The 13540-nt window shown below is 39.3% G+C and overlaps 1 protein-coding gene across 1 annotated transcript in view; it reads left to right on the forward strand.

The window, feature by feature from the left end:
* LOC126235121 (cilia- and flagella-associated protein 52-like) overlaps positions 1-13540 on the forward strand; it is a 229927-nt gene that overhangs the window by 38444 nt on the left and 177943 nt on the right. The window contains exon 7 of the mRNA XM_049943854.1: positions 7755-7942. Within this exon, the coding sequence (XP_049799811.1) occupies positions 7755-7942 (188 nt within the window). The remainder of the gene's footprint in view (positions 1-7754; positions 7943-13540) is intronic.

Genomic DNA, 13540 nt, shown 5'->3' on the forward strand with positions numbered 1-13540 from the left:
ACATGGTGCTCAGTTAAGCACAAAATCTGGGCATTATTTATACTGTCCTTTTCACTAATGTTAATAAGGAGTTGATCTGTTTTGTTTAAGAGGCCCCTTATATTTTGATGAAAGAAAGAGATGCCTTCCTCTTGCTTTTTCATTCTATTAGTGCTGTTACCTGACTGAGAATCCATTGGAGTCTGTCTTGAGACAGGAGACACCTGACACTACCTACTGTTGTCCCTTCTTTTACTTCAGGCCCACACATAAAAAATCGTTGAGATGAGAAGGAGGCTCAGCATTTCTTCTGTCAACAGCCTTCTATTTGTTGTTGTTGATGGTGGTGCTGTTTCTGACACTTCAAATGTTGGTTCTACCACTACTGCTGTGTTTCCTTTGGAACTTGTAGTCTTCTCGTTTTTGTTATTTTTGTCTAAAATAATACTTGGCTGATGAGGAACAGTAGTTCTTTTGTTGTTGAAATCGATGTCCACTGTTCTTTCTGTTAAAATTTGGTCTTTTTTTACATGTTTTGCTGCTGCTGATGAAGTTTCTAATGAATTTTTTTGGAGCGTTTTCGTTATGGAGTCAGGCGATGGCAATGCAATTATCGTTTTGGTTTTGAATTTATTTTGATGGTTTTTTATTACCCTGGTTATCAGGCTTGTCAGATATTCTTTCCCCAAGCCATTCAGGTGAAGTCCGTGTTGCGTGTGGAATCTACGTCCAATACTGCTTATATCAACGCAATTCACGTTTTTAAAATGTCTGCAGATTTTTGCAAACTGACTGTTGGCACTTTCTATTTCCTTGTTAACACAAGACCATCTTACAAGATCATAGCGATGCGGAATATTGACAAGTATTACGTTAGTGTGAGTGAGGTTCCTCAGACACTGTTTAAGATCGCGCGTTGCACTCGCTGTTTCATTTTTGTAGACGTCGTTTACACCTCCCAGAAGTACAACGAAGTCTTTATCACGCAGATTTTTTGCCTCTGCGGATTCGGTCATTTTTTTAATTTCGCTAAGTGGGGCTCCCGGTTTCACTATACCACACGAAAATGTTTTAGTTGTTTCTTTTAGTTTACTCGCAGGTCCACAACCATGGCTGTCTGAAAACACAAACAGTTTCCTGTTATTGGAGTTCACAATTTGCGAATCGTTTTGTATTGTTTTACTACACACTTCGACACAATTTTTGGTCGGCACATTTATATTGACCTTCTTCACAGTTGTTTGCGTCAGTAAATTTTCTTCTCTTACCTTATTCCCCACAGTGCCTTTTTGCTTTTCCCATCATTCATGCGAACTGTAAGTTGCATTTTCACTATTGGCGATCGAAAGTACTTGAAATGTGTTTTCGTGCACAAAGCTTGCGTAACTTTCGCAGCTTTTCCGAATTTGCACTTTGGTCTTGCTGTTTTTGCACTTTACATTTGACCACTTTTCCATAACGGACGAACTATCTCGCGCATGTTTTAGCATGTTCAGTTCACTATTTTCTTGTTGTATTTTCGAAATGTCCGTTTTCAAACTGCCGATTACACAAAAATTCTGCACCATCACAAAGTGGCACACAAAATATGATCATAAAACTAATCTTAGTTTGAACATGAATCTGAACTGTTTCCACAACAACTGTTATGTGGGTGTTTGAAATTTGTCTGAAACATACTGTAAAGAGCCAAACTTGACATTAACAAAGAGGACCAGTTTTCTTTGTTAATATATACATTCACATTTTCCACATACTACAAACTTCTCTTCCATTGATGGTATCTACAAATCATAGTGAATGAGTCATGTTACAGTTTGTCATATCCCCATCATATTCGTATATCCTAATGGGAAGATTTGGTTTTAGTGCTGATCCTGTGCTGTTTGTAACAATTATTTTTCTATTGTATTTTCAAGTTGGTTAGTTAGTTAATTACTTGTTCCCTAGACCAAATTCATGTAAAATGTTCTGATGTGGAACATGTAACCAGAAGAGAACTTAGAATACTTTTTTTTAATTAAGGAAAATAAAAAAATATCAAAATATTATTTAGGCCTATGTGGCTATGTGCTGGCTATTTACAGGTTTTTTTCTTTAAAAGTGGCTGATTACCTCTACTCAAGAATTCTTCTATGGTATAGAAGGAGTTGTTAAGGAGAAACAACTTTAATCTGCATTTGAAAACACTTTTGCTATCTGTGGGACATTTCTGCATTTCACCCCCTTCTGTGCCAAAATTAGACTCATTAAAGGGTAATGAAGATCATTTTTCCTTCTGCTGCTGAACTTATGAACATATCTGTTACTCTCCAGCTTTGATGGATTGTTGATAGCAAATTTCATAATCGAATAAATATACTGTGAGGCTACATGCAGAGATACCTGCAAGCTGTATGTGTGTGAACTCCACAGATTTCATAATTGAATAAATTTACTTCAAGGCTACTTAAAGAGAGACAGGGAAGCCATATGTGTGTGAACTCTGCAGATAACTCTAATTTCTTTGTTTTGTGCATTGAATACTTTTTGCCTAAGTGAGGAGTTACCTCTGAATAGTATTCCATAAGACAAAAATGAAAGCAAATATGCATAATATGTTAACTTACTGACCTACATATCTGTGAAATTGGCATTTATTTGTGTGGCAAAAGGAGCAGAACGCAAAAGTTTTAGCAGCTCTGCTATATGGTTTTTTGGGTTTAAAGTTTCATCAGTATGCTAATATAAGAACATACTATCTTCTGCCTTGCTTATAATTTTTTTGTTGGTGTACTAGGTTAACAGGAGGTAGGATGTTTTTGACAGTACAAAACTGGATGAGTTATATTTTTTCGAAGTTTAATACTAGCTCGTTTATGTAAAAGTATTCAATAACTTTCACAAAAATGTCGTTTACTATTTTCTCTGTTGATGTGTCTTTGCCCATCTTCACAACAATGTTTGTGTCATCTGCACATAGAATTGTATTGTATGGAACTGGGGACCTAGAAATGATGGAAAGGCTTCATTCACACAACCCCACAACAGGCTACAGCAGTCCACTCACCCCTTCACTGCCCCACCCAAACCTAGGGTTAGTGCGCGGTTTGGCCCAGGAACGTCTCACACCAGACAAGTGTAACTCCAACGTTTGAGTGGTAGAGTAATGATGGTGTACACGTATGTGGAGAAAGTGTTTGCGCAGCAATTGCTGACCTAGTGTAACTGAGGCAGAATAAGGGGAACCAGCCTGCATTCACCAAGGCAGATGGAAAACCACCTAACACCCATACACAGACTGGTTGTCATACCGGACCTCGACACTAATCTGCCGGGCAGATTCGTGCCGGGGACCAGTGCATCTTCCTACCTGGAAAGCAGTGCATTAGACCACATGGCTAACAGGGTAGGCTGCACATAGGGTTCGTTGTACCTTCCATTCAAATAAAATGGTGGAGTTTTAATATAAAGCAAGAAGAGTAGAGGGTGAATGATCAAATCTTGAGGGACTCGTATGCTAATTTCACCCCATACAGATGATGTAGCATCCCTTTTTGTATTGCTCAAACAGCCTAGGATAACTTTTTGTATTTTTTTTTAAATAACAATTATATCTTGGTGCCATTTGCTAAGCTATGTAGTCCATAAAAACTCAGCTTCTCTAATAGTATATTCTGACTGACACATTCAAATGCCTTCAGTAACTCACAGTAGGTCCTGATTGGTGATATGTTATCATTTAAAGATTTTTTTATGTGCTCAGCTAATCTATAAATAGCTGACTCAAAAAAATGGCCCTAAAAAAAAACTATGATTGGCTGAGTATCCCATTACTACACAGGTGAGTGATATTGTCTTCTCAAAAAGCTTAGAAAATCCTGTAAAGAGTGACACTGGTTAGTAGTTATTGACATCTGTGGAGTCAGCCGTTTCACAAAGAGACCTAACAATGTCATATTTCAATCTTTCTGGGAAAACCTCCAATGATTATGCATTACATAAGTGACTAAACATATTATAAGGCCATAATTTTTTAATATCTCTTTGGAAATATTATCTAACCCCTTATGACCTTTTATTTTTTAAAGTCGTGATGGCAATCCTTGTATCTGTTGGGGATATGAAATTACTTTTTAATTCACTAAATCACCTCTTATTGCTTTTTCAGTGTTCTGTTTTGTTGTCTTGTCTTGCACTATTATTACCAATTTTCTGATTTTTTTTAAAAAAAACCAATTGTTAAAAATATCTCCTACACATGAACGGGGTTTTACAATGCTCCCATTCTCTTTAAAAGAAATAATGACATCTCCGATGACTTTCTTCGCTGCTTCTCTCTTGTAACAGTAATACTTATTGATTTTATTTTACTATCTGATCTGTCAATTTGTCAATTTCGGGCATGATGTGCATACTCCTGGTTTTTCTTAACATATTACAGTACTGTTTAAGAAGGTATTTCTGGATCATTACCTTTCCTGGATATTTGTAACAAGTTTTTTTCCGTTTTTCTTCACTGTGAAGAGATTTTGATACCTGTAGTCATTCATGGTTTCCTTAATAGCTTTCCAATATTACATTTAATTATCTTTTTACAACAACTAACATACAAGAGGATTGTCCTATCTGACACCTTGAAGTTTATGAAGCATATACAGACACATATGACATGCTATGCTGAGTTGGTGTTTGTCTTTTGCATCTGGTGTCCTTGAAATTCTTTACCTATTTAAATCAGACATGTTCATATAAAATTGGTCCCATTGTGTGTACATTATTACAATGTGACGAAGACTGGAACTAGTAATGAGGATCCCTGGATCAAGGCAGTCAGATAGAGCAGCACTCTGTCTTCAGGCCACAAGTGGCCCATCAGGACCATCCAACCACCATGTCACCCTCAGCTGAGGATGCGGATAGGAGGGGCATGTGGTCAGCACACCACTCTCCTGGTCGCTATGATGGTTTTCTGTGACCAGAGCCGCTACTATTCGGTCAAGTAGCTCCTCACTTGGCATCACTAGGTTGAGAAGGCAGTCAGATAGATGCTGCATTTCTTGTTTACTGAAAAGCATGTGAGTCAGTACCATATCTACAATTATTGTCAAAAGTTCAATAAATATGGGATATCAAGTGAAATTTATGACTGGACTGAAGACTTTTTGGTATGGAGGACCCAGCGTGTTATTTTGGATGGAGAGTAACTTCAGGTACACCCCAGGGATGTGTGTTGGGACCCTTCCTGTTCATGTTGTATATTAATGATCTTGCAGACAATATTAATAGTAAAATCACGCTTTTTCAGATGATGCAATCATCTATAATGAAGTACTAACTGAAAGAAGCTGCATAAATATTCAATCTGATCTTGATAAGAGTTCAAAGTGGTGCTAAAATTGGCAATGTACTTTAAGTGTTCAGAAATGTAAAATTTTGCTCTTCACAAAATGAAAAAAAAACATAGTATCTTATGATTATAATATCAAGGAGTCACTTTTGGGAATTGGCCAACTCATACAAATGTCTGGGTGTAACACTCTGTAGGGATATGAAATGGAATGATCACATAGGCTCAGTAGTGGGGAAAACAGATGGTAGACTTCAGTGCACTGGATAAATGCAGTCAGTCTACAAGGGAAATTGCTTACAAATCACTGGTGCAACTGGTTCTAGAAAATTCCTCAAGTGTGTGGGACCCATACCAAATAGGACTAACAGGGGATGTTGAACATAAACAGGGAATGCATGGTCACAGATACATTTAATCCATGGGAGAGTGTCACAGAGATACTGAAGGAACAGAACTGGAAGACTCTTGAAGACAGATGTAAACTATCCTGAGAAAGTCTATTAATCAAGTTTCAAGAACTAGCTTAAATGGTGACTTTAGAATTATACTACAATCCTCTATGTATTGCTGACACAGAGGTTATGAGAATAAGATTAGAATTATTACTGCACACACAGGCACATTCAAACAATCATTCTTCCTGTGCTCCGTATGTGAACGGAACAGGAAGAAACACTAATAACTAGTACAATGGGACATCCCTCTGCCATGCAACTCATAGTGGTTTGCAGACTATCGATGTAGATGTAGATGTAGATATATTTGCTAGTGCTGGCCCACTGAAAATGTCCATATAACCCAAAGGAGTGAAAAGATTGATGACAGCAATGCAGTCAGTAAAATATTAGTGCATATTTATATACAAAGTACCAAAGAAAATTCACACAAAATGTTTTTTGCACAGCTGTCTTTCTAATTATTGCATATTTTTACCATCTGACTTCCTGACTGTGCGCCAGAAGTGGCACATTGCTGACATCTCAGTGATTTGTGTGGACTCTCATTTCATACACCTAGAGGACATAAACTTATTCTGTATTTGTTAAACATTGTGTAAGTTGATAAAGAGCCAGTAGTTACTCAGTCTGTAACATTGTGTAAGTTGATAAAGAGCCAGTAGTCACTCAGTCTGTGGGTTTTGTTTCTCTTTGACTAAACTGAGACACTAGTTTCCTTCTCCAAGCAATATGTAAGGATGTAAACCTTTGTCTGGCAGAGTATTATTTGGTCTGAGTCCTCATGTGAGAAGTTAGCCAAGGTGTTAAATTTCAACTTCATGCTATCTAAACTTATGTATAAATTTTTTTTGAATTACAGTAGTTCTTATTCCACCTTTGTTTTTCACTGAGATGGTGATTTGAAAGTGTGAATAAATCTCAAACCACTGGGGCTGACTTCCTATTAATTAATTAATTAATTTGTCCACTGGATAATATGTCTCCCTTAAGGAAGAAGAGTTGAAAATTATATAGGAAGTTGTAGGTCATGAACAGGAGCATTCTTCCTTAGTTTTCTATTTAAATATACATAAAATATTTATTTTATCTTAATCAGTGTTGAGGAAATGTTCATAGCAAGACTACAATGATGGAGCTATGGCACTGAGACAATAAGCAAACAATGATTTAATGACTAACAATAATGGAAATTCCTGGATGGAGCAATAAGTTAAATAAAGGAAAGGCAACCACTGATCTATGGATGAGTGACACGTGGTACATAGAAAGACATGACATGCTCTGTTGAACATTTCTATGCACCATATATCAGTCAGTTGTTGATGAGTGATTACCTTTCCTTTATTTTATGTATGATTTAATAAGTCGTAGGTGCATAAGTCAGGATGTGAGGATTTTCACATGTTCTCATTAATTACAGCATGGACAGAGACATTTAAACAATCATTCTTCCTGCACTCCATACATTAATGGAATGGGAAAAACCTTTACATTTGGTACAATGAGATGCCTTCTACCATGCATTTCACAGTAGTCTGCAGAGTATAGATGTAGATGTAGAGCCTTGGAGGTAGCCATCCAGGTTAACGAAGTAAATAACAAGAACTGTGAATACAAAGATTGGTGCTTGCAGAAATGGGGTGGGTGGATGGGGATTAAGTCTTTCACATTTCAGTTTCCAGGAATATTGCAAGAAATTCTGTATTGAAGTAATTGTCACTCAGTTGACACATTTCTGCTGTGGAGTATGTAAATAATCATTCCATGTTACTATAAGTGATTCAGCAATGTAAACAAATTACATACATATGGATTTGCTTGTACTACAAGTGTAACTGCAAGAAACACAGAAATAACAGTTTGTTTGTTTTATTTGCATTTTGTTAGAATTTATATTCTAAATAACTCTCATGGTTAGTATTCAACATGATCTACTACTAGAGGCCTACTTACAATTACTTTTTTTTTCTTTCTTGCGGGAATAGGCTGTCCAGCAAGCCACGGAGTAGCTGGTGATGCAGTTCTTCTTTGCCAAACTAGTAGGCATCCACTCAACTTTATAAGCGGCGGGGATGTAACATTAAAACTATGGAAAATGGAACCTGAGAAGAGGCATGTTAGCTATGTTGACATCAAGATTGGCACGCTAAAGAGGAATGTGATCTGCAGTGTGGTAAGCTAAATAATAAGCCTGTAACTTTCATCATAATTTCTTTAAAAAAAATATTTACTTATTAAATTTATAAAGATTAGTAGGACTGTTAAATTTTTTATATTCAAAACTTTAGGATGGTATGGACATAACTCTTTGTGCATTCGTGGAATTGAAATATGTAATTGTCTCTTCAACCACAAAAGTTATTGATTCTCTAATTTCAGAAGGTTTGTATATTCTGTACCATTGTTTAGATATAAAATTAATCCTGTTTGAGTAGTATATGACTGGATCCAGTAGTTTTTAACAGGTAGAATGCTTTACAGCACCAGAAGCAAATATAACACCAGCCATTGCTGAGGGGAGTGTAATAGGATATTCTAAATTATAACTTTTTGTTTGTCTTAGTGTTTTAAATGTTGTTTTCTAATTGCCTAACCCTCAAGTGTGTTTAACATACCCACTATTTCCCATAAACTTTGCTTTTGTTGCCAGGGTGCTGACATTTAACATTTTGTACTTTTTTTCTTCTTTTCAGTGTATTTCTGATATGTCAGTGATGTAATTTGATCTTAAGCTGACTAGTTCAGTTTATCCGCAGTTTCAGATGGATTAATTACATTCTTCAAAGATGCTTTTGTGTGCAAGTATCCAGGGGATACATTTTACTGTGTATTCATTTTACCAAGCCAATTTGATGCTTATGGATGGGAGGTAATAGGACACTTTAAAATGGTTAGATTTCGAATGGATCTCTAAAGTGGTTTTACTAAGTTTCCCTGCTTTTTTTGCCTTTGAGGTAGTAGGGGCACTGGAGCTCACTATAAGGGGTCATACTTGCCAAATAGGAATGAATACTGCATGGGGAAGAATTATATCAAGTGGAAACCACTGATACACCCAACAAAGGTGTTGATGGCTCTTTTAGTCATAAAGTTGGAGCTAATTAAGCAGTTCATTAAGACACCTGAAGCAGGATTTGGCAACCTTCTAATACCTTCTAGGCATCTTTTCCAGACTGTCTGAGGCAAAGATGAATGCTATTATTTTTGTGCAAACAGCTGAAAGCAAGGGGAAACTACAGCCGTAATTTTTCCCGAGGGCATGCAGCTTTACTGTATGATTAAATGATGATGGCATCCTCTTGAGTAAAATATTCCAGAGGTAAAATAGTCCCCCATTCGGATCTCCAGTTGGGTACTACTCAAGAGGACGTCACTATAACGAGAAAGAAAACTGGCGTTCTATGGATTGGTGCGTGGAATGTCAGATCCCTTAATCGGGCAGGTAGGTTAAAAAATTTAAAGAGGGAAATGGATAGGTTAAAGTTGGATATAGTGGGAATTAGTGAAGTTTGGTGGCCAGAGGAAAAAGACTTCTGGTCAGGTGAATACAGGATTATAAATACAAAATCAAATAGTGGTATTGCAGGAGTAGGTTTAATAACGAATAAAAAAAGGAGGGGAGCGGGTAAGCTACTACAAACAGCATAGTGAACGCATTATTGTGGCCAAGATAGACATGAAGCCCTCGAGTACTACAGTAGTACAAGTTTATGTGCCAACTAGCTCTGCAGATGACGAAGAAATCGATGAAATGTATGATGAGATAAAAGAAATTATTCAGGTAGTGAAGGGAGACGAAAATTTAATAGTCATGGGTGTCTGGAATTCAATAGTAGGAAAAGGGAGAGAAGGAAACATAGTAGATGAATATGGATTGAGAAAAGAAATGAAAGAGGTGGCCGCCTGGTTGAATTTTGCACAGAGCATAACTTAATCATAGTTAACACTTGGTTCAAGAATCATAAACGAAGGCTGTATACATGGAAGAAGCCTGGAGATACTAGAAGGTATCAGATAGATTATATAATGGCAAGACAGAGATTTAGGAACCAGGTTTTAAATTGTAAGACATTTCCAGGGGCAGATGTGGACTCTGGCCACAATCTATTGGATATGAACTGTAGATTAAAACTGAAGAAACTGCAAAAAGGTGGGAATTTAAGGAGATGGGACCTGGATAAACTGACTAAACCAGAGGTTGTACAGAGTTTCAGGGAGAACATAAGGGAACAATTGACAGGAATGGGGGAAAGAAATACAGTAGAAGACGAATGGGTAGCTTTGAGTGATGAAGTAGTGAAGGCAGCAGAGGATCAAGTAGGTAAAAAGACAAGGGCTAGTAGAAATCCTTGGGTAACAGAAGAAATATTGAATTTAATTGATGAAAGGAGTAGACAACATTCTATTAGAAATACTGACAGCCTTGGGAGGGCCAGTCCTGACAAACTCTCTACCATCTGGTGAGCAACATGTATGAGACAGGCGAAATACCCTCAGATTTCTAGAAGAATATAATAATTCCAATCCCAAGGAAAGTAGGTGTTGACAGATGTGAAAATTACTGAACTATCAGTTTAATAAGTCATGGCTGCAATTCTTTACAGACGAATGGAAAAACTGGTAGAAGCTGACTTCGGGTAAGATCAGTCTGGATTCTGTAGAAATGTTGGAACACGTGAGGCAATAATGGCCCTACGATTTATCTCAGAAGGTAGATTAAGGCAAGGCAAACCAGTGTTTCATGCATTTGTAGACTTATAGAAAGCTTTTGACAATGTTGACTCTCTTTCAAATTCTGAAGGTGGCAGGGGTAAAATACAGGGAGTGAAAGGTTACTTACAATTTGTACAGAAACCAGATGGCAGTTATAAGAGTCGAGGGGCATGAAAGGGAAGCATTGGTTAGGAAGGGAGTGATACAGGGTTGCAGCCTATCCCCAATGTTATTCAGTCTGTATGTTGAGCAAGCAGTAAAGGAAACAAAAGAAAAATTCAGAGTAGGAATTAAAATCCATGGAGAAGAAATAAAAACTTTGAGGTTCACCGATGACATTGTAATTCTGTCAGAGACAGCAAAGGACCTGGAAGAGCAGTTGAACGGAATCGACAGTGTCATGAAAGGAGGGTATAAGATGAACATCAACAAAAGCAAAACAAGGATAATGGAATGTAGTTGAATTAAGTCGGGTGATGCTGAGGGAATTAGATTAGGAAATGAGACACTTAAAGTAGTAAAGGAGTTTTGCTATTTGGGGAGCAAAATAACTGATGATGGTCGAAGTAGAGAGGATATCAAATGTAGACTGGCAATGGCAAGGAAAGCGTTTCTGAAGTAGAGAAATTTGTTAATATCGAGTATTGATTTAAGTGTCAGGAAGTTGTTTCTGAAAGTATTTGTATGGAGCGTAGCCATGTATGGAAGTGAAACATGGACGATAAATAGTTTGGACAAGAAGAGAATAGAAGCTTTCGAAATGTGGTGCTACAGAAGAATGCTGAAGATTAGATGGGTAGATCACATAACTAATGAAGAGGTATTGAATAGGATTGGGGAGAAGAGAAGTTTGTGGCACAACTTGAAAAGAAGAAGGGATCGGTTTGTAGGACATGTTCTGAGGCATCAAGGGATCACCAATTTAGTATTGGAGGGCAACATGGAATGTAAAAATCATAGAGGGAGACCAAGAGATTAATAGTGAGCAGATTCAGAAGGATGTAGGTTGCAGTAGTTACTTGGAAATGAAGCTTGTACAGGATAGAGTAGCATGGAGAGCTGCACCAAACCAGTCTCTGGACTGAAGACCACAACAACAACAACAACAACAACAACAATCTCACAAATACACTAGAGTAACAGAGTCGTGTTCCAGTAAGACAGATTATGTATTAACAAAAACATATACACAAATGCCTTAAAAATAAGTGTAATTCAGCCAGTCCATAAGAAGGGAAGTAAAGAAGAAGTTTGAAATTATAGTTTGATATCACTAATCCCTACCTTCAGTAAAATATTGAAATAGTTACCCTATCACAACTCACAACGTTTTTCTCAAGACACAAAATGGTTATCGTATCGCAGCATGGGTTTAGGTAAGATCTAAGCACAGGCACTACTGTTACCAGTTTCTTCCATGATGTATATAGCAATATAGAATGGGTATGCGCACAGCTGGAATATTCCTTAACTTGAGCAAAGCTTTTGACTCAGTAAACCATGAGCTTCTGTTAAAAAGAACTGCAGGTGTACAATATCAGCGATGCATCAATGAAACCTGTGTCCACCTATCTGGTGAAACGGAAACAGTGTACCAAACTCACACATCAAATTGACAATAAGATCTCTTAACCTCTAAATCCACAAGTGAAACAGTGACACAGGGAGTCCCTCAAGGCTCAATTCGTGGACCTTTCGTCTTTTTAGCATATACACTCCTGGAAATGGAAAAAAGAACACATTGACACCGGTGTGTCAGACCCACCATACTTGCTCCGGACACTGCGAGAGGGCTGTACAAGCAATGATCACACGCACGGCACAGCGGACACACCAGGAACCGCGGTGTTGGCCGTCGAATGGCGCTAGCTGCGCAGCATTTGTGCACCGCCGCCGTCAGTGTCAGCCAGTTTGCCGTAGCATACGGAGCTCCATCGCAGTCTTTAACACTGGTAGCATGCCGCGACAGCGTGGACGTGAACCGTATGTGCAGTTGACGGACTTTGAGCGAGGGCGTGTAGTGGGCATGCGGGAGGCCGGGTGGTCGTACCGCCGAATTGCTCAACACGTGGGGCGTGAGGTCTCCACAGTACATCGATGTTGTCGCCAGTGGTCGGCGGAAGGTGCACGTGCCCGTCGACCTGGGACCGGACCGCAGCGACGCACGGATGCACGCCAAGACCATAGGATCCTACGCAGTGCCGTAGGGGACCGCACCGCCACTTCCCAGCAAATTAGGGACACTGTTGCTCCTGGGGTATCGGCGAGGACCATTCGCAACCGTCTCCATGAAGCTGGGCTACGGTCCCGCACACCGTTAGGCCGTCTTCCGCTCACGCCCCAACATCGTGCAGCTCGCCTCCAGTGGTGTCGCGACAGGCGTGAATGGAGGGACGAATGGAGACGTGTCGTCTTCAGCGATGAGAGTCGCTTCTGCCTTGGTGCCAATGATGGTCGTATGCGTGTTTGGCGCCGTGCAGGTGAGCGCCACAATCAGGACTGCATACGACCGAGGCACACAGGGCCAACACCCGGCATCATGGTGTGGGGAGCGATCTCCTGCACTGGCCGTACACCACTGGTGATCGTCGAGGGGACACTGAATAGTGCACGGTACATCCAAACCGTCATCGAACCCATCGTTCTACCATTCCTAGACCGGCAAGGGAACTTGCTGTTCCAACAGGACAATGCACGTCCGCATGTATCCCGTGCCACCCAATGTGCTCTAGAAGGTGTAAGTCAACTACCCTGGCCAGCAAGATCTCCGGATCTGTCCCCCATTGAGCATGTTTGGGACTGGATGAAGCGTCGTTTAACGCGGTCTGCACGTCCAGCACGAACGCTGGTCCAACTGAGGCGCCAGGTGGAAATGGCATGGCAAGCCGTTCCACAGGACTACATCCAGCATCTCTACGATCGTCTCCATGGGAGAATAGCAGCCTGCATTGCTGCGAAAGGTGGATATACACTGTACTAGTGCCGACATTGTGCATGCTCTGTTGCCTGTGTCTATGTGCCTGTGGTTCTGTCAGTGTGATCATGTGATGTATCTGAC

Source organism: Schistocerca nitens, chromosome 2 (genome assembly GCF_023898315.1).
Source record: "Schistocerca nitens isolate TAMUIC-IGC-003100 chromosome 2, iqSchNite1.1, whole genome shotgun sequence".
Lineage (NCBI taxonomy): Eukaryota > Metazoa > Arthropoda > Insecta > Orthoptera > Acrididae > Schistocerca > Schistocerca nitens.